The following is a 19,202-nucleotide window of genomic DNA, read 5'->3' on the forward strand; positions in this document are numbered from 1 at the left end:
CCGCCTCTGCTCCCCTCGGGGCGGTCAGGCACTGGTTAAGACACTGCTGGCCTCAAGAGAAAGCCTCGGAGAATAAAATAATAGACGAACATAAAAGACGGAGAAAGAGCCCGCCCCGCCGCCTCCCGCCCGCCCGGCAGTCCGGCCCTCCCTGCCGTCGGAGAGGTGCGCAGGTCGCTCCGCCCCGTCGGGGCGAGGCCAGCGGTGACCGCGAGATGAGCTGGGCGGTGCCAGCCGGGAGGAGGAAACAACTGCCGGGAGGCTCCTCCTCGTTCTCGCAGGTGGAGGCGGCCTTGGCGACAGCACCGTGCGGCAACCTCTGGGCCGGGGCCGCCGGGGGCGCGGGCCGGGCGTTCCTATGGGCAAGGCACTCCTCGTGGGCCGGGCGTTCCCATGGGCAAGGCACTCCTCGCGGGCCGGGGTCGCCGCCAGCCTCGGGCAGCGCGGGGCGGCCGAGCGGCGGCTGCGGCGCTGTGCGGGGCGCGGCGGCGGATGAGCTGGCCAACGCCGCCGCCCGCGGGGACCTGCGGCGCCTCAGGGACCTAACCCTAACGCCGTCAACTCCTACGGCAGAACCCCCATCCAGGTAAGGAGGCGGACTGTGGGCGGCTGGGCGAGGGCAGCGGGCCCTCCGTGCCCTGCCCGAGGCGGGCCGGTGGCAGCGCCGGGACAGTGGCCCGGAGCCGGCCGCCCCCGGTCACAGTGTTCGGCTGTTGACAAGGCGGCGGGGCACAGGGGTTCTTCTCGCCTCTCTGGGAAGGAGAAAGTCTGTGACGGCCGCAACAGAGAAGTTTTAGTCTTAGCAATTCTTGACTGTATTTGAACCAACTGAGATAGGATGACTCAAATCCGAGAACTTTAATGCTCATCTCGCAATAAACGTGCAATGAAATGTAAAAACTCACGTTTGCAGAAATAATTTCCCTTTCGTTACACCTCGTCTTCTGCTTTATATGACTGTTAGTATTTTTCGTCTCCTGTCCCATGGGAAAAAAACCCGATATTCGGTGGCTCTCAGAAACAAAAACACCTGGTCACGATAGCCTTGCCCAGCTTACGCTGCAGGTAGACAACGAGCAATCCTTGTGGGGCTCAGTCTGCCCACATTTTACACTCGCGTGAGCGTGTAGGTAGACGTAGCGCCCGGAGGTGTAGTACAGGTTAAATTTATAAAGGCTGAGTTAATTTTCGAGGTAGTTCTAGCCAGCTTTTTTTAAAAAAAAATTCAAAATAAAACGAAACTGGAATAATCTGAGAAGCTATATTTAAGTTTTACTGCCAGTGCTTGCGAAACACTCTCCTACAAAATGTCGGTGCAGCCTTTCACTTGAAACAGGTATTTGTTGCCGTCCTCCAGTGCTGGGTTGTTTTTTTTCTTTTCAATTTGGGCGGCAGGGATTAATTAACCCGTGTGCTGAACGCACTGCTGGGCGCGCTAGGGGAAACCCAATTTAGAAAACGGCGAGCCCGAGGGGGAGGGCTGCCGGACACTTCGGTACTGCCCTGGACACGCGGGTCAGGCAAAAGGTGCATTCCCTTCTGACGGTGAGGGAAGCGCAGGTGAGGCGCCTCAGACAGGGTGGGTTCCCTGCATTACGCGTTTCCCCTTGTCAAGGACCTTCTGGAGAAATGACGCCAGTCCCTGCGAGCCGCTCCACCGGCGCGGTTGTGTGGGGACCGGTGCGAAGCGACTTGGTACTTGACCTGGGTTCCTGTGGGAGTGCGTCGGCAGAAGAGCGAGTCCCTTCCCCCGGTTCGTCTTCTCCGAGCCTACCGACACCCGCCGGCTCCTGTCACGGAGCAGCTCCAGTGTGCGTCCACATGCCCCGACCCGACAGGGGTCCCCGCATCTCTCTGCCCCTCCTGTCCCCTGGCGTGGATGAAGAAGGGTTTTCCGATGCGGCCCAACTCCCCCGACGGGTACATGTTCTCCACCGTTCGTGGCACGTCCGGAGCCGATCTCTATGCCTCACTGCAGATTTTCTTCTCTTTTCCACTGCGGATCCCCATTTCCTTCGGGGCCGAGCGAGAAAGCCTGAGCTCTGCGGCGGGCGCTGACGCTGTCTCTCCCCGCAGGTGATGATGCTGGGCAGCCCGCGGGTGGCCGAGCTGCTGCTGCGGCGCGGAGCCGACCCCAACCGCCCCGACCCGCGCACCGGCTGCCTCCCCGCGCACGACGCGGCCCGCGCCGGCTTTCTGGAGACGCTGGCGGCGCTGCACCGGGCCGGGGCGCGCCTCGACCTGCCCGACGGCCGCGGCCGCCTGCCCCTCGACGTGGCGGCGGGGGGCCCGCACGGAGCGGTGGGGCGGTACCTGCGCGACCCGCCGCTCCGTGCCTAACCTCTCCCCAGGCCATCCCCTCCCCAAACTTATTGCCCGCGCCCGACTCGGGAGACACCAAGTCGAACAGTACTCATGCGATGCTGTGAATAACCCCAGATCGCGTTTCTCTCCTGGGATGCACGAAGGACGATATTCTTTGCTCATGCCTGTGTATTATCCTGCACTGGAAATGCTACGACCTTCCACAGGCCTCTTTTCTCACACAAGAGTCCAAACACTGAAGAGAAATATTAAATATGAAGTAAGAAAATACTAATTGTAAAAATATTAAATAACAAATATTGCATATTTAATATGATGGAAAATCCCCGCACGGAGATGGTACTATAAACCCTCCCTCTGTTTTGATGGGGCCACGTCTGGACTTTCTGCTCCCCGGGGGCTCCCCAGTCACGCTTGCTAGCCCTCCATCTGAAGAAGATGGGAGAGGCTTCAAGCTCGCCCTGTCCCGACTGCTCCCTGTTTGATTTTCGTTAAATCGAACTGAAGTGATGCTGAAGCCAATCTACCTCTCCCTAGCAAAACCGGCCGGACAGCAGGATCAGTGCCTCCTGGTGCAATTGCAGCTTTGGCAAATACCTTCGTAAAACCACGTAGGATGCTGTGCATGTCTGTACACGTACCCACAGTGCATCCGTGGCTCTCCTTGTGAAGACTGCAACCATAGCGTCTGGAAGGAGAAAATAAAGAGGGATTTGTGTCTCTGCAAGCCTGATACGGTCCCCAGCTGAAGTACTCGTTGTTTTAACAACTTGCAAGTGACCTCCCCTGAGTTAAAATACTTTTTAAAAATCACATGATTGTAAAACGAAGGCAGCCATAAACGAAAAATTAAAAGTCATACATCTGAGCTGGGCTCCAGGGCTCCATCACCAAGATGCTCGGAGGTGACACATTTGGTAAAGAAACAAGCAAACCTTTGAAACACCTCTGCTGCTGGTGGGGGGAATGAGGGTGGGACTATATATTAATTATGCGAGAGTCGATACATGTTTCACTGGCTGCCCCGGCTCGGGGGAATTGGATGTGAGCGCCCCAGGAAAAAGATACAGCGGCGACCCAGCCTCTGCCGAGGGGAAGTGAGCAGACGGGGAGACCCGCTCCCACCGCGACGAGTCCCCGAGTGCCCAGAGAGGTGTGCTGCGGGAGCGCACGGGCAGCACCGAGCAGGGCGGTGAGGCAGGCGGCGGGGACGGTGCTCCCAGCCGGTGCGGGACAAGTGGGAGACCCTACCTCTCTCCCTAGAACCCACACGGGGCTGTGCTCACACGTCCTGCACCTTAGGGGCTGAGAAAGGGAAGCCAGGCGAGGCAGTGACAGAGCTCAGGTCTTGTATCCCAGCGCAAATCCTGGGCAGTTTGCAGAGCTACCTGTAGAAAAGATGAAAAACATTTATCTTGGTTTTGCATTCGTACTGAGTATCCAACCCCCAGATATTTCATATATAAACATGAAAAATAATATATATATACCTTTTTTGTAACGTGTTGGAATATGTTATTTATTATAATGTAATTTCATACAATGCATGCTTTATAATTACTTCGTATAAGTTCTCACACTATAAAATATCTAGTTATGTAATTAATGTACATAATATATCTATGTAATACCTATATAAAGTATACATGATACACATATATAACACACATATATAAACCATTATGATTATTTATCAACGTGATATATTTGCTTAGCAATTATTTTTATGTCTAATATGCTTAATTTTTAAATTATGCTCATTGGTTTAATTATAACCAAATTATATGCATATTAAACACATACCAAACATTTATGTTATTTTTAGGCTGCATTCACACTTTTTTCATCATAAGAATGCCTAGAACATGTATTTTATACCTATCTTTAAGTAGAAAATGTATAACATTATAATATGACACCGTGTTAATTTGTGCCACACTCTGCCCTAGAACATGGCATAGCTGTAAGTGAACCAAGGACAGCACTGGGGATGCAGCAGTCAAGTGCCTGCATCCCATGCCTGTGGGAACCAGTATGGAACTTCGACCAGATGCAGAGATAGGAGGAAGCTAGAGCCTGACTACATTCCTTACGGAACAGTAAGGTTCTATTGAACTGTGCTTCCATCCTCAATTGGACCAGTATTTCTGTTTTCAATTGTCATATTCTCCAAGAACCAGATTTGATTTAAATTTTTTAGCATTTCCATTAAGGCTTATGAAACTACAGCAACAGAAACAGTAATATTATATTATTACTGTTATTGTTCATAAAGTTGGAGGGGAAACAACAGAATTTGCTAGGCTGACTGCACCAAATAAGCAGAGTATGCCCTCAATATGTCCTCAAAACCCAGCAGGGCTAAATACCTAATTGCTATAAATCTGCCTCACAGAGTAGGTCCAGAGTGCCTTCCCAGGACAGGCCTGTGGAGGAGACTACTCACTCCATGGAAGGATGGGGATCACCGGCAAGATCCTGCTTGGCTGCAAGAGCTTCCACAGGCACCTTTTCTTCTGGGAGCAGCAGCGGCTCCAGGGCTTGGAGTCCTCCTTTGAAAGAAGAATAGTAACAGTTAACAACAAACAGCAGCAGCAATACACTTTATCGAGAAAGCCCTAAAAGCATGATGTTTAAGGTGGCAGATTACTGGCATATTTTATTTTTAATATTGCCGCTGTAACTGAGTACATGTGCGAGCACACATGCACCCTTCTGCATCAGGGTTTGTGCCCTGTGCACGACGAGCTCCTCCTCGGCCCCGGATCGGCCATGCATTCAGTGTTGGTGGGAATTCGGTTTCTATTGCCGAAGCTGTCGCGTCATCCTCTCACCGCTGCTCCGTCACTTGCGTCACACAGCCAGGTAGGCATTAATTTCTCTGAATTTTGCCTTGCCTGTCGGGGAGCAGTAGCACGGCAGGGGAGGAAAGGAAAGGAAAGGAAAGGAAAGGAAAGGAAAGGAAAGGAAAGGAAAGGAAAGGAAAGGAAAGGAAAGGAAAGGAAAGGAAAGGAAAGGAAAGGAAAGGAAAGGAAAGGAAAGGAAAGGAAAGGAAAGGAAAGGAAAGGAAAGGAAAGGAAAGGAAAGGAAAGGAAAGGAAAGGAAAGGAAAGGAAAGGAAAGGAAAGGAAAGGAAAGGAAAGGAAAGGAAAGGAAAGGAAAGGAAAGGAAAGGAAAGGAAAGGAAAGGAAAGGAAAGGAAAGGAAAGGAAAGGAAAGGAAAGGAAAGGAAAGGAAAGGAAAGGAAAGGAAAGGAAAGGAAAGGAAAGGAAAGGAAAGGAAAGGAAAGGAAAGGAAAGGAAAGGAAAGGAAAGGAAAGGAAAGGAAAGGAAAACTTCTCTCGAAAGGTGCTTTCATTTCGAAATGGCCGATTTCACTCACCCAGTATCCCAGGCTTGAAATCCAGCTCGGTCCAAAAGAAACCATTACAGGCTTTTCTTTATCGTCATTGTAAGGGGGTGTTGCACAGGCTTATGTTCCCCATCCCTCCCAGGGACTGCCACTGTGCGTCCCCTCCCGGCGCCTTTTCCGCGCCTCCCCGCAGTCCCGGAGCTGTCCCGACCCCTCTCGCAGCCGCCTCTAGCCGTGATCAGCCGAACCGGGCCCCTCCGCGCCCGGCGAGGGCGAAGACGCGCCAGCCGAAACGACGCTGTCGCTGCCCGTCGCTCTTCCCATGGCTCGGTCGGAGGTACCTCGCACCCGGGAGGGGGGAAGCGCAGGCAGAGGGATTCTTGGGGTGGGTGGCGGGGCGGGGAGGTAGTGATAACCCCTCCACCGCCCTGGGATCCTCTGCTCGGCGGCAGAGCTCAGCACCGGCTGTCGCAGGTCTCGGCAGCTCTCCGGTGTTTCCTGGGAGACCGGTGGCCGGGCAGGGGAGTGCCGGCAGGTTGATTGGGGCTTCTGAGCGACCCTCCGCTGCTCCCCCGCCCCGCTTCAAAACCTCGCCCTTCAACAGGAAAGCAAAGCGGCCCGACGCCTCGGAGCACGGCCGGGGAGAAGGCCCGGGGGCTGGGCAGGGAACCGCTCATTACCCGTTCCAGTGACCGGCGCGAGGAAAGCGAGATCCTCTTTTTTTTCTCCCCCCCCCCCGCCCCCCTCCCTCTCCATCCCCCCACCCCCCCTCCGCTCCCCTACGCAACGGTCCCGCGTCGCGTTCAAATGGCCATGTGACAAGGAAATAGCTACTCGCCCGGGCCAGCACTGGCCCGCGCTTTTAAAGCGGCAGAGATCCGCTACCCGGCTCCCTGAGCGCCAGCGCGGCGCTCCGGTCTGCCGCAGGCCCTCTCCCCGTCGGGGTTTTCCCGGGGGGAGTGGGGTCCGAGAGCAACTGAACAGCAAGAAAAAAACCCCAGGGAAGTAACACCCCTCCCCAAACGGAGAGGGAGGCGGTGTGTTTGGAGGGGCAGATCGAGGGGAGGGCAAGGACATGTCGTCAAGGCTTTATTTGAAAGCAGGGGAGCGCTCTACGATTGGCCGGTCTCCACGCCCGTCTGATGGCGGTACTGCCCGGGACCACAGTGGGAGGGCAGAGGAGTCGGCGATCTCCCCCGTCCCCATCCCCCGCCGCCGGTCTTCCTTCGCCCGCTTTCGACCCGGGAGCCGTCATCATGGGAGGAGTTTAGAGTGGGGTGTAGGGGAGGGGTGGGGAGCAGAGGGAGGCGAAGTGAAATGGGGAGTCGATATTAGTTGAACGGAAAAGAAAAAAAAAAAAAAGAAAAAAAAAGAAAATCCTCTCCAATGAATGGAGGGTGAGAGGGCCGATTCACCGGTGGGGCCCCGCTGGGGAGGTATTTGTAGCGTGACGCGCTCGCGGCTTCCCCGCACCCATGACCCCCCGGATAAGGTGCACCATCCACTTTCGGCGCCCCCGTAGCCTGCCCCGGGCCTGGGCGCTGGGCTGGCGCATCCTCCGCCGCATTTTCGGGGCGCTGGGGCGGCGCTGGCCGCGGCGCCTCGCCCTGCAGCTGGTCCTGCGGCGGAGGCGGCGCGGGAGCCCCCGGCCCAGGTAGGACGCCGGGAGCGGGGCTGCTCGGGGGCGGCGCGGGTGGCCCGACGGGGCGGCGGGAGCGGGAGGCGGCGGCCCAGCGCCGGTGGCAGCTCCGCGGGGACCCCTCGGGGCCGCATGCTCAGATGGCACCGGGAACACATTAGATTTGTGCAGGCGGGGTGTTTCTGTGCGTGGTGGTTTTTTTGTTTTGTTTTTTTTGTTTGTTTGTTTTTTTTTTTTTTTTTTTTTTACGCAGTAGAAAACGTTCTGTTCTTGAAAAATTACTGGAATGCATTTCTGCCTTTCCTCCCACTTTTTGAGAAGTTTTCTGTATAGCTTATTAAGAAAATATAAACCCAACACCATTTACCAGCCTTTTCAGACAGTTCCTTGCAAACAAGGAACATAACTACTGCTCTGAAGAGAGAAAATGGCTACTGTTTTCTCACGATGTATTACTCTCCACGCTTGTAAACGACAGTGAAATACAGTGGCCTACTTTGCCTTCCCTTGCCGTTAAGATAATATGGGAAATAAGGGTCAGAGCGGCCGAGCATCGTCAGAAAGAGTGATTAAAATACACTCGTATGAAGGATCTTGAGATACATCAGAGGCAGTTTTAGAGAGACTTTTTCCTTAGTGCACCATGCAAAATCAGATTGTTGTGGACCTAGGCATTGATTATCACACATAATAGTAATAATAATAATTAGATATACAGTGAAGCTAAAGTGAATATTAATTTTGATGACAATTTGAGAATTGTTCTGCAAAATCCTCGTAGAGGGTTACTAGAGCATTCCACAACCTCCTCTAATACAGAGCACAGATTGGAAAAGAACAGAGGTAGAAGAGAAGTAGAAATATTTGCCTCAAAATAAGTACAAAAATAGGGACCATTTATTTTATACATATATAAATAGATGTATAAAATTTTTAACCTTTCAGGCTATAGGATTCAGGGTGTGGAGATAAAGTAATTCAGTTTCCCAGCTCCACTCTCTGTTTAGATTGCTTCCAGTGCTTTTTGAATAACGTGTGGCGCCATACACACAGACACACACACACATGTAAGAACTTACACACGTATTTATAAATATATAAATCAGAAACTATAGCAAATTTTCTTTGTTGCCTTCAAATGCCTCATTTTTTGCATTTGTACTAGGCCTTGTTTCTTCATCCTGCACTAAAAGGAAGAAAAAGAAACTGTAAACTCTGTCCGACCTGAAAAACATGAATCTCAAATTGAAACATAAGTGTGAGGGTACTAAGTACCTTGAAGTAAATTCTCTGTAGGAAAGACAAAACCCCCTCATGGATCCGAAAGTGTAGCTATTATTTTCTCACTATATTTCCACACTTGCTGTAAATACTGCTACTTTTTTATCGCCTTCCCCTGAGCTTTTTAATCGGGGAATGAGTTTTTCTAAAATGCCAATTAGCTCTAGACTAGAAATCTGATTTTGAAGGGCCTGGGATGGAGTAAGATAAGTGTGTGTGTTAAATGTAATAAAAAAAAAAAAAAAAAACAAAAACAAAACACCAAACAACCAAAACACAAAACAGAACCAAAAAACCCCATGAAAGATACAATGCCTAGGGATAATTTTGTAACTGTCTAGGGTAACACATAATGAACTCGTGGCTGCCCCATCTCTAGAATAGTCTCGAGACCAGACTGGATGAGGCAGGGTGGCAGCGTGGGATTGGAAGTAATACCTCTGAAGTCCTTTCCAACCCTAACCTGTCTCTGATTGTAAAATATAATCCGTGAAGTATTTATTCGTTATTATTGCAGTTTGTTTGAGTTTTGTTTGGGCTTTTTGTGTGCATTTGGTTTTTGACTTTGTTTGTGCAGGATTATTTTTCAATCATTTTTGTGTTCAACAGAAACCTCCATGGCATAACTTCTGAATGACTAAAATTAAGGTGATAGATTTTCCTGTTATTAAGCAGCATGTGTAATCAGGATAAACATGTTCACAAATATTCTAACATTTTAAGCTGAAGAGAAGAACAATAGTGTAAACTATTTCTGTACACAGGCGTTGCTTCATTTTTAGTGTAACTCAGAACAGCTGTTCCCTCCACCCCCCTTAGATATAAAACAGGCTACTTCATGCAACCTCTCCATTGCACCTCCTACCCCTGCCTCCATTGTGCCCTTTTTGCCTATTTACAAGCTAGGAAATCCCAATATTATGTTCTTTATCTTTTTGTTTGTCTCTTTATAGTATTTAATTAACCCCTGAACTTATTATCCAAATACTTCTTAGATAAAATGAGGTAAATGTTGTGAATTTTTTTTTGTTGTTGTTGAAAGGGTAATACTTGCTAAGCCTTAAACAAGGCATAAGATGGCTGCATTTGTTAACTGAAAGTTACCTCTTCCGTCCTTTATGCTATTATCAAAACATCTCAGAACAATTTGCAGGATTGCTTTACTGTAGTATTAAAATTGATCTCTTTTCTTTGTCAAACGTCTGTACGGTTGAATAATGATTCTAAAAGAGAAGAAATGTATGATAGGGACACTGCTTAACTTGATTCTTTTTTTTTTTTTTTTTACTGCCGTGAAAATATCCTTGCAGTAAGGTTTGCTGGGGGGAGAAGGTGGTTTTTCCTTCCTCCCCACCAAGATACAAGTGCAATACGTAGTTCTTTTTCAAACCACAGTAGCACAGGCTGCTTCATTATTGTCCTAACTTCAGATATGACTCCATGTTGTTATGTTTTGATTAATTTGAGGTCTTTTTTTGGCATTAGAATTGTAGAATATAAGATTTGCTTTTAGAGGGGGAAGAAATCACATTATTTCAATAATGTAATTTAAAATTCTGTGACTTAAAAACGTTCTAGTAGTTCGATACATGATTTGGAGCGTCAGTAATGTTGAGACATAATAATGGGACAGTATTTGTTGTTTTACACCATTAGCTTTTAATTTAGGGGAGATGGAGGTATGGGCCCTCTGACTCGTAGTAATGTATTCACTTGCAAGTATATTGATTTGTGAGTGTGCATTTTTTTCTTCACAGAATTAACTAGGTTGGAAAAGACCTTTAAGGTCATTGAGTCCAACCTATTTTTATCTTTATATACTCACAAAAGGACACATATTCCCATATTTATACATACAGATGCATAAAATCCATGATCAGTACTATTTCACAGAAAGCAAGACTAGCCAGTGATAACCTGCAATCCTGCCACGCATCACTATTGATTTGAAATTTTAAGACACCTGACAGACATAACCAATGAGGTTTTCTCCTTAGATTTATCTCTGTGTGGCTGTCATTAATGTCAAAGAGCACAAGAAGAACTGGAAGCTACTTTGCCTTTTGGGTGGGGGACCCTCTTAATTTCTTAGACTTTACAGATTTTTTAAAATCCACTCTTTTAAACATTTATTTATTTATTTATTTATTTGGTTTTAATTTTTTACCTGTCCCAAGGGCCACTTTGCACCATGCCTTGTAGAAAAAACACGGTGTGGTGGGACCTCACCACCAGTCCCTGGCAAGCAAGGGTCTCACCTCACAAACCCCCTTCAAATGTTGGACACTCATCTTGCAATGCCGCTTGCCCCAGAAACTTTGCAAGGGAAAGAAAGCCGCTAAATTAAGACATTTTGGTGAATCTCTGACTTGTCTATTCAGGGATAAATCTGTGTTTATTTCTCCTCATCCAATGATGTCACTGTCTTTCAGCTAGTAGTAAATGTAGAATAAATCACCGTGTTTCTCATTTAGCAGAGCTTTTCGGGGGTTAACGCCTAAGAGCACAAAGTATCTGCGCAGCGCATACTTCTGTGGCGTCGCACCGGTCTTCTGCAAATAAAAAAAAAGATTAGGGAACTGTCTTTGTGAGGGGCGGGGGGGTGGCGGGTGGAAACAACAAAGAAAAGGGAAAACAAAACCCTGAAAAACACCCTTATTCCCCTTGCCTCTTACACAGGTCTGCCCGGAACTTTGAGGTGGCGGAATAAAAACTTCACGCCGCGGGTCGTGGGTGCCGACCACCCGCTCCCCCCTCGACTACCGCGGGGTGGGTCGCTCGGGGTGGGGGTATGTGTCACGGGCGTGCTTGGGGCCTGCAGCAGGGTGGCGCTGGGCGGAAAGCCAAGGGGAGGAGCCAGGATTTTTTGAGGATCTTTACAGCCACCAGGCGAGATTCTTCTGCGCAGCCTCCCGCTGGGCGGCTGGAGCTGCACCTTAGCCTGGCGGACTCTCGCCGCGGTTTTCCAGCTCGCTGAAGGCTCTGGCAGGGCCAGGCTGAAGCGATCCTCCTCTATCCGGTGCCATGAGATTTGTCACAGACAACGGGAGCACGGCTCCCTTCCTCATCCGGTCCACTTGCTCTCTGCCGGCGCAGGACGGAGGGATGGACCCCCGACCCACAGCTAGGAGGGGGTCCGGCAAGGCAGAACCCCTTTCGGAGACAGAAACCAGAGCCATCACTCGCACAAAGTCCCTCTCTGTCCCGAGAAAGTTCTGTTCCCGTCATGTCGTCGTCCGCCCGCGTTAGATACTCGCGTGGCGCGTCCCACCTGCCCGGGCCGTGGCAGCTGCCGTGGAGGCTGCTTGTCGGTGGGTCTGCGCCCCGCTCCCCGCCTTCGCAACCCGCCCCTATACGGACAGAGGTTATGGGGCTCCATCCCCTCTCCCCCGTGAGAGGAAAACCCTGCGAGAGCCGCCCGCGCTCGAGGTGGGGGTGAAACCGGGCTGCTTTCCGAGGTGCCGTGCTTGAGGACCAGACTGCGGGCATCCCGCGATCCTTCGTCGCCCTGCCGATGCCCCTCGCCCCGGGCGGGTGCGCGGATTTTCCGGCAGCCGCTGGGGGACGGGGGAGAGCGGATGCCATAGCGCCCGCCCCGCCGGCGGAGTGCGTGGCGCGGGGAGGGCACGGGGGGGGGCCAGGAGGGGGACGCGAAGGGGCGGCCGCTGCCCTCGGGGAAGGAGGAGCTGCGTCTCAGCTACGGGAGAGATCGCAGACAGGGGAGAGGGAAAGCCAGAGGCGGTCGTGCGGCTCAGATCGGCGGGGGGCGATGGAGGGGTCCCCCCGGAGCGACGGCGACCACCTGTGCAGCGCCGCCGCCCGCGGGGACCACGAAGAGGTGAGGAGGCTGCTGGACGCAGGCGTGGATCCCAACGGGACCAACTCCCTTGGGAGAACCCCGCTCCAGGTACGGAGCACAGGGAAGAGGGGTAATCGGGTGAGGGGGTGGGGGGGAAGCTGTGCTCTGCCACGCTGGCGGGGAGGGGTGGGTACTTTGTGAATAGAATTAATTTTTATTGTTATAATCGGAACCATACTCCAGCCGCAGCCGTCTGAATTCAAACGAGCCCTTTATTTTTTACTAAGCCCTGCCGTCCTGGAAATGCAAGATGGAGTTCAGTGAGGAACTCCTGGCAGCAAACGAATTTTTCTAGGGTGTACTCAAAAGAAGAAGTGGGACTGCAAAATCATTTTCCAGATAGGTTTGGGGAATTATCTGCACTTCGAGCAAATTTATTGATTTTTAAAATAAAGACCGAATAGGTCTTTATTCCCCAAGTAAATCGAAGCAGGGTCCCTTACTAGTATATTCTTGAACAAAGAACCTGGAAATTGTGCTGGTAAAAATTGTAACTTGAAATTAGGTGTATATTAGTAGTCACCTCTTTATTTTTTTTTCTTTAAGTAGTAGTAATATTAATATTTTCTATTCATAAATAGTGGCAGAATTTATTCATAGATGTTAGAAGTAGCAGTATGTAGAATTGCTTTCTAGGCAGTTTGAGAGTTAAAAGTGTGTTATATCAATCGACATACTTAAGTAGAAAGCTTTTTAATGTTCGTTTGAAACGATTAATATACTGTGATTTAAACTAGAGTTGTGTATCTCACGAAGAAGATATTTCGAGTTGCCATTTGAAGAGACATATTTAATGATTCATCAGCTAAGCTGAACAGCCATTTTGACCCTTGCACTTTACATGAAATGTTTTTCTGAAGTATGTTACCGAGAAAGGCTCTCAGAAAGTTACTTGTTTTATTTCTTTTGTATGTTCAAATTCCAGATGAAAAGAATCTCCAAATTCTCATAAATTATCTCTTTGCTTTCCTCATTTCACGGTGAGACTAAGTTCTTTTTCCCTTGTCAGCAATTTAGAAAATGGCTGACACATCGAATATGTGGACCCTCTTTTTCTTCCTGAAAAAGATTAATATCAGGAATTCATAAATTATTACATTTATAAGCATATTCGCACTTCTATTATAATCACACCCAATTATTTGAAGTGCACAAACCAAAGTACCGAGAAAGAAAATGATGAGAAAAACCTATTGTCTTAAGATCTTTTTCAAAGTGTTTAGTCACAATTTAGGGAGGTTAAAATTCCACTGAAAATGACCAGGACATTGAGGGAAGTAAAACCCCAGGTGCAAATTTATTTTGGTTTTTGGTTAATTGGGGGTTCCTGTTGGGTTTTGTTCAATCGTGTGTGATCAAACCTTGCCAAGTTTCTTCCATTGGCAGAAAAGCAGAATGCCATTGGGAATTTGACATTTAGATATAAAATATAACTCGGAATTTTCCATCAGTTAAGTTTTGTGCATTGCTCAAGAGTGCTCAGCAGCTGCTCTCACTTCTGAGAAGAAGACAGAAGCGAGAGAGAAAAAAAAATCCCATATTGGTCCAAAATTCATAAGGGGAAAAATACACACCGAATGCCAAAAGGAACCATACCCAGCTGCATTGCCCCGTTGGTTGCTCACCGTTGATGAATCAATAATGTATTCTAAGTGGCAGGAAACTTAATGCAAGGTCCCTCAGAGCTCTCATTAAATGCATTGTGTGTATATATAATATACAAATATATACACGCTCTTTATGTGTATAAATATATTTAAAGTATTTTTGTATGTGTGTATGCCTGAATATATTTCTAATACATATACATGCACTATTTATTATATAATAAAGGGTACATTACGCAAGCAGTATCTATATTGTGTGTATATATCTGTACACACTTACATAGCTGTGTCTGTACGTGCGTATAAACGTGAGTGTGTACACATATATGCTTATGCACACACCACGAGTACCGTTTATACCATGGTGTATATAAATGGCATAAAAGTGAAGAAGAACGTACACGTGTCGTACCTAGTCTGGGAACCACACACATCATAGCTCATATTTTAAATTTATCATATAATCATAGACTGTCTCGAGTTGGAAGGGACCCGTACAGATCATCGCAAACGGCTGTCAGCATACATGCAGGTCACGACTCCAAGTAGCCGACAAAGCAGAATTAGGCCCCGAAAGAGACGCGGGTCCGGCCGCCGCCAGCCCCGGCTGCCACCCGGACTCTCCGCGGAGGCGGCGCCCGGCGGTGGTCGGGGCGGGCGGGCGCTGACGCTGTCTCTCCCCGCAGGTGATGATGCTGGGCAGCCCGCGGGTGGCCGAGCTGCTGCTGCGGCGCGGAGCCGACCCCAACCGCCCCGACCCGCGCACCGGCTGCCTCCCCGCGCACGACGCGGCCCGCGCCGGCTTTCTGGAGACGCTGGCGGCGCTGCACCGGGCCGGGGCGCGCCTCGACCTGCCCGACGGCCGCGGCCGCCTGCCCCTCGACGTGGCGGCGGGGGGCCCGCACGGAGCGGTGGGGCGGTACCTGCGCGACCTGCCGCACCTTCCGGGAGCCGGGGGGGGCCGCCGAGAAGGCTGCGCGCTGACCCGTCCCCGGTCGTCCCGCCGAGTCCCTGTCCCCTCGTCCCCTGCAGCCCGCATCCGCGCCGCCGAGTCACCAGCGAGCCATCGCGGCTGGCGGCGCTCCCGGTGTCCGACTGCTGGGAAGAGTCTTCCTCTGTGCCGTTACCCCCAGGGCTCCTCCCGCACGCCCCGGGCACTCCGGCTGCCGCTTCTGCAAGAAGACACGTACTACTCAATTTCCTGAGAAAAAGAGGAAAAAAACCAGAACACAATCAAGGCTAGCACTCCTGCTTCTCCCTCTCATGCTCTCCGGCGGGTAGACCACAAGCAAGACTGCTCGTCTGTGCTCTAGGGGGAAAAATTTTTTTTAAAGAATTTGAAAGAGTTCGCCTTTCCCCCTCTCTCTATTTTTTCTTTCTCTTTTTCGGTTACAAGAAAGCTGCTTAGAGAAGTAAGAACACTCTGTTTCCCTTACTGGTTTGCTCACTGCTCTGCAAGGCTTTGTATTTTAGTTATTCTTCGAGATTCCTTTATGTTGTCGTGCTCCGAAATACTGAACACCTTAGCTATCTCATCCAAAAATTTAATTAATCCCCAAATATTCTCCCCTCACCAGCCCACTCAACATACGATTTTAACATAGAGATGTAACACTGATCAAATGTTAAAAAAATTTAACGCTGATAAGCGTTACAGTTTGGGAACTACACATATTTTGTGTAGCTGTATTCATGGAAAGCTGTTCATGTGAGAAAACAATTGGCAATCAACTACTTACTGCATCGTTCTTTGCATTTGGAGACCCCATTTGCTCAGAAGATATGGGCAATTAACCTCTTATTTTAAAGACAGTTTTCCGTGTCTCTAAACCAGATATTTGGAAACAACAACAAATGACCGAATTTGGTTATAGATCTGGATCTTTTCACACTTTTCGGTTTTTGTTTTCTGTTTTTCCCATGTGATTTCTGTCATCTACCCAATGTTCATACCCCTTATGTGAGATGAAATATCTGCTATTATTCAGTAATAAAACAAAAAAAGATTGTCTTAAAATACTTCACTCCTCGTGTTCGACTATTTAATGGTTCTGTATGCAGCCCTACTCAGTTGGGTGGTGTTATTTATTTCAGCTTTGTTTATTGCTTTCAATATTTGTGTGTGTGTTTCTGCATAAATAAATATGGATGCACAGCACAATCACGTAGGTCAGACAACAGGACATTTCACAGATATGTATTATTTAAGCACATACACACGCGAATTAGAAATATCCAAATAGTTTATTTCCTTATTGAAAACAACTCTTAAGTGCAACAGGAAAGCTCACCTGCACTTTGTATCTTTGCTTAACTTTGTGATCTATTTTTAAGAGTGCGAGGGTTTTCCTGCCACAGGAAAAAAAAAGAAACAACCGACACCGTGGAATCAGGCACCACGGGTGCGTACTATAACTGAAGGCTATTTTTTCTGATCCTTGCAGGAAGACTGCTGTTGGTATGTCTGTGTTTGGGAGCCCGCACTTTGGCCAGGGCACAGATCCCGAAGAAGCGCCAGACCCGTTTCTTTAAAATAGGAGCAGGATGAAGAACCACTCTACTCCCAAAAAAAAAAAAAAAAAAAAAAAAAAAAAAAAAAAAAAAGAGGTTGTTTCCTTTTTTCCTGCTCTTTGGGGGACAAATGGAGAGTGAGCCTCCATCACAGAGTTCGGCGTCTGGGAGCAAACCCATCTGGGGCAGGGCGGGTGGAACAAGTAACTGTTCCCTTTCCGACTCAGAACAGTCTGTAATTCTGTGAATGAACTTTTCCTTTTCTCCCCCGACCCTCCAAGTGGGCGGGAGCCCAGCTCAGCCTCGCGAGCTGGGGCCTGAGGCAGGTGTTCGGCAGAGCTCGGCTGGCGCGGCGGGGCGCAGAGCATCCATTCACCCATCATCCATCCCAGCCTCTGGGCTCCCTGTCCCGGTCCCTGCCGGCCGCCCTCCTGACTGCAGGCTGCCCACCCCGTGGGAAGGAGGGCCAGAGCTCCGGGGAGTCCCCTCCGAAACGGCAGGGGGAGTGGTATTCACACCGGGTGCCCACGGGGTTTTCACCAGCCTCTCCCCACTCGGGAAAGCTGTGCCAAAAGAGTGTAACCTTCCCAGAGCTGCCAAAGCCGAAAACTTCCGAGGGGAGTTGCCTCAAGAGGATGGAAAGGTCTCGGCATGGAGTTATGTATGGTGATTTCAGAGGTGGTGTAAGTGCCTTTCAGTGCTTGGACCAGGAGCCAGCAGAGCTGTGTGCTACAAAAAGCACACCTCAATTGTGTGCGAATGCCAGCATCTGAATAAGCTGACAAGATACTTTTCAATTGTGGTGTCCTCTGCCAAACGTTAATATCTAGTAAAAATACTTTCAGATGTAATGGCACTTCGAAAAACAGAGCTTGCTATTACACACTATGAAAAATTGCTCTTTTGAGAACATGACTCCCAAGCTTTACAACAGGTAACATCCCCTTCAAATTCACCCAGGTCTAAGAGTCCACAGGCTTTAAATCTTGTGTTCAAAGCCTTTGAAAGCTTCAGGAAAAACAGGAAAAACAAAAAGTGTTTTAGAAAAAGAAGTCATCACCCGACCTTGCCTGGAACAAAGGTGTGGAAATACATTAACTTCACTGCCTATTTACAAAGAAAATAAGTCTCATGTACTGTGAGTCTCAGGATAAAAATGGAAATGCTCAGAGCCCTTACAGAAGAAAGTGAGGATTTGAAGATGGAACAGGCAAGCCAAAGTACCAAGTGCCAGAGACGGAACCTCTGAAGACATTTGTGTCTTTTAAGTGCCCTGGTGGGGCTATCACTTCCAGGAAAGAGATTATTTACCTAGTGGTTCTATTTTTATTCTTTTTAAACCAGGTTTCAATCAATCCTAAACTGACACTCACTGAAGTAATTAAACATTTCCCTTTTTTCCCCAAACTCACAAGAAAAAGAGGTAAAAATACTTCAAAATACTGTATGAACAGAAGACAGAACATTCTTCTTCGTTGTGGGAATGTCCCTAGAGGACCAATGTCTCCACATTCCTGACTATTACTATGTACTTGTAAGCATCTTCCTGCTTTTGGTAAAAACACTTGCAAACAAAGTGTTTCTGTGCTGGACAAAGTCCAAGAAGGGATAGTGAAAGGAGAGGTGGTCCTTAGGAGTGGAAAACCAAGAATCTTGCAATTCTTTTGACTTCAGGCTGCCTCCCAGAAAGGTACACAGACGACTGCCACTCAATCCAGCATTGCTTTTGTTATCAAGTGTAAGTTCAGGATTGAGGGTGGGCTGTGAGAATCCTTGTTTGCACCTACAGCTTCAGGCAAATAAGGAGAAAAGGGACAACACATCTAGGGTTCAGCTGACACCATCAGCAGAGGTCATGGTGCTAGAAATACCCTACTTCCCACCACCAAACTAGGTAGCTGTCGCTGCCATTGATGTAGTCACTCCTTTCAGGAAGCAGCCTCCTACATGTGATTTCTAAACAAAAACATTCTTACTTGAGGAGGTGAGTGGCAATCTACGAGAGTTTGACCTCCCAGGTGGGGAAAGTGCCAGCATCAGCACCTTCTACTCTCCATGGTGCTGGCTGTTGACAGGTAGGAAAACAGGCATGCTGAGAGCTGGGAGGAGGGTATCCAGGGGAGAAAAGACACAGGTCCAGCTCAAGAAAGAGGTGCCTGGGGAAAGGGGAGATAAATATGGCTGCCTGTGCCTGAAAGGATGCACCAGGGACATTTACCCCTACCCACTCCATGCCAGCCTGGGTCAATGATTTTGTTTGGCTTCTCAACACTCATCCTTGCAGAAATCCAATGCATGCGGCTTTTGAGCAGTGGCACTTAAAATCAGACAGCAGAATCTGCTTGGTGGAAATAATGGGCTGGAGGGCATTCCTTGCCTATACAGAACAAGCACTTGAACACTGCTGGCTTTATGGTTTTTTTACATCTGTTTTCTCTTTAGATGGCGAGCAGCCTAAGGGCCAGAGAAGAAAATCAGAGTCAACCCAAGGTACCAGTAACATCATGGAGTGGAGAATTTGTACTAAATATAGATCTGGTCCAGGACAGAGAAAATTCCTCTGTCCTTGGATGCAAATAAGGGGAAAGAAGCTCCTACCACTACCATCCTCCTACTGAATTATCTTGCTGG

The 19,202-nt window shown here is 48.9% G+C and overlaps 2 protein-coding genes across 3 annotated transcripts; both read left to right on the top strand.

Moving 5' to 3' along the window:
* The first annotated feature begins 215 nt into the window (after positions 1 to 215).
* LOC116438266 (cyclin-dependent kinase 4 inhibitor B-like) lies at positions 216 to 4,027 on the top strand. The gene is given in 3 exon segments (XM_032097097.1): positions 216 to 543; positions 546 to 586; positions 2,077 to 4,027. Coding segments are annotated over 3 exon segments (633 nt in total). The 3' UTR covers positions 2,341 to 4,027.
* Positions 4,028 to 5,607: 1,580 nt separating this feature from the next.
* On the top strand, positions 5,608 to 16,084 carry LOC116437761 (cyclin-dependent kinase 4 inhibitor B-like). 2 transcript variants are annotated; one of them, XM_032095902.1, is made up of 2 exons: positions 5,608 to 6,011; positions 14,747 to 16,084. In XM_032095902.1, exons 1-2 carry the CDS (start codon positions 5,997 to 5,999, stop codon positions 15,263 to 15,265), a joined length of 534 nt encoding a protein of 177 aa, XP_031951793.1. In that variant the 5' UTR covers positions 5,608 to 5,996; the 3' UTR covers positions 15,266 to 16,084. The 2 variants fall into 2 exon arrangements, with proteins under 2 accessions (XP_031951793.1, XP_031951792.1); XM_032095901.1 differs by lacking the exon at positions 5,608 to 6,011 and adding an exon at positions 12,262 to 12,501.
* Positions 16,085 to 19,202: the final 3,118 nt, after the last annotated feature.

This window comes from Corvus moneduloides, chromosome Z (genome assembly GCF_009650955.1).
Source record: "Corvus moneduloides isolate bCorMon1 chromosome Z, bCorMon1.pri, whole genome shotgun sequence".
NCBI lineage: Eukaryota > Metazoa > Chordata > Aves > Passeriformes > Corvidae > Corvus > Corvus moneduloides.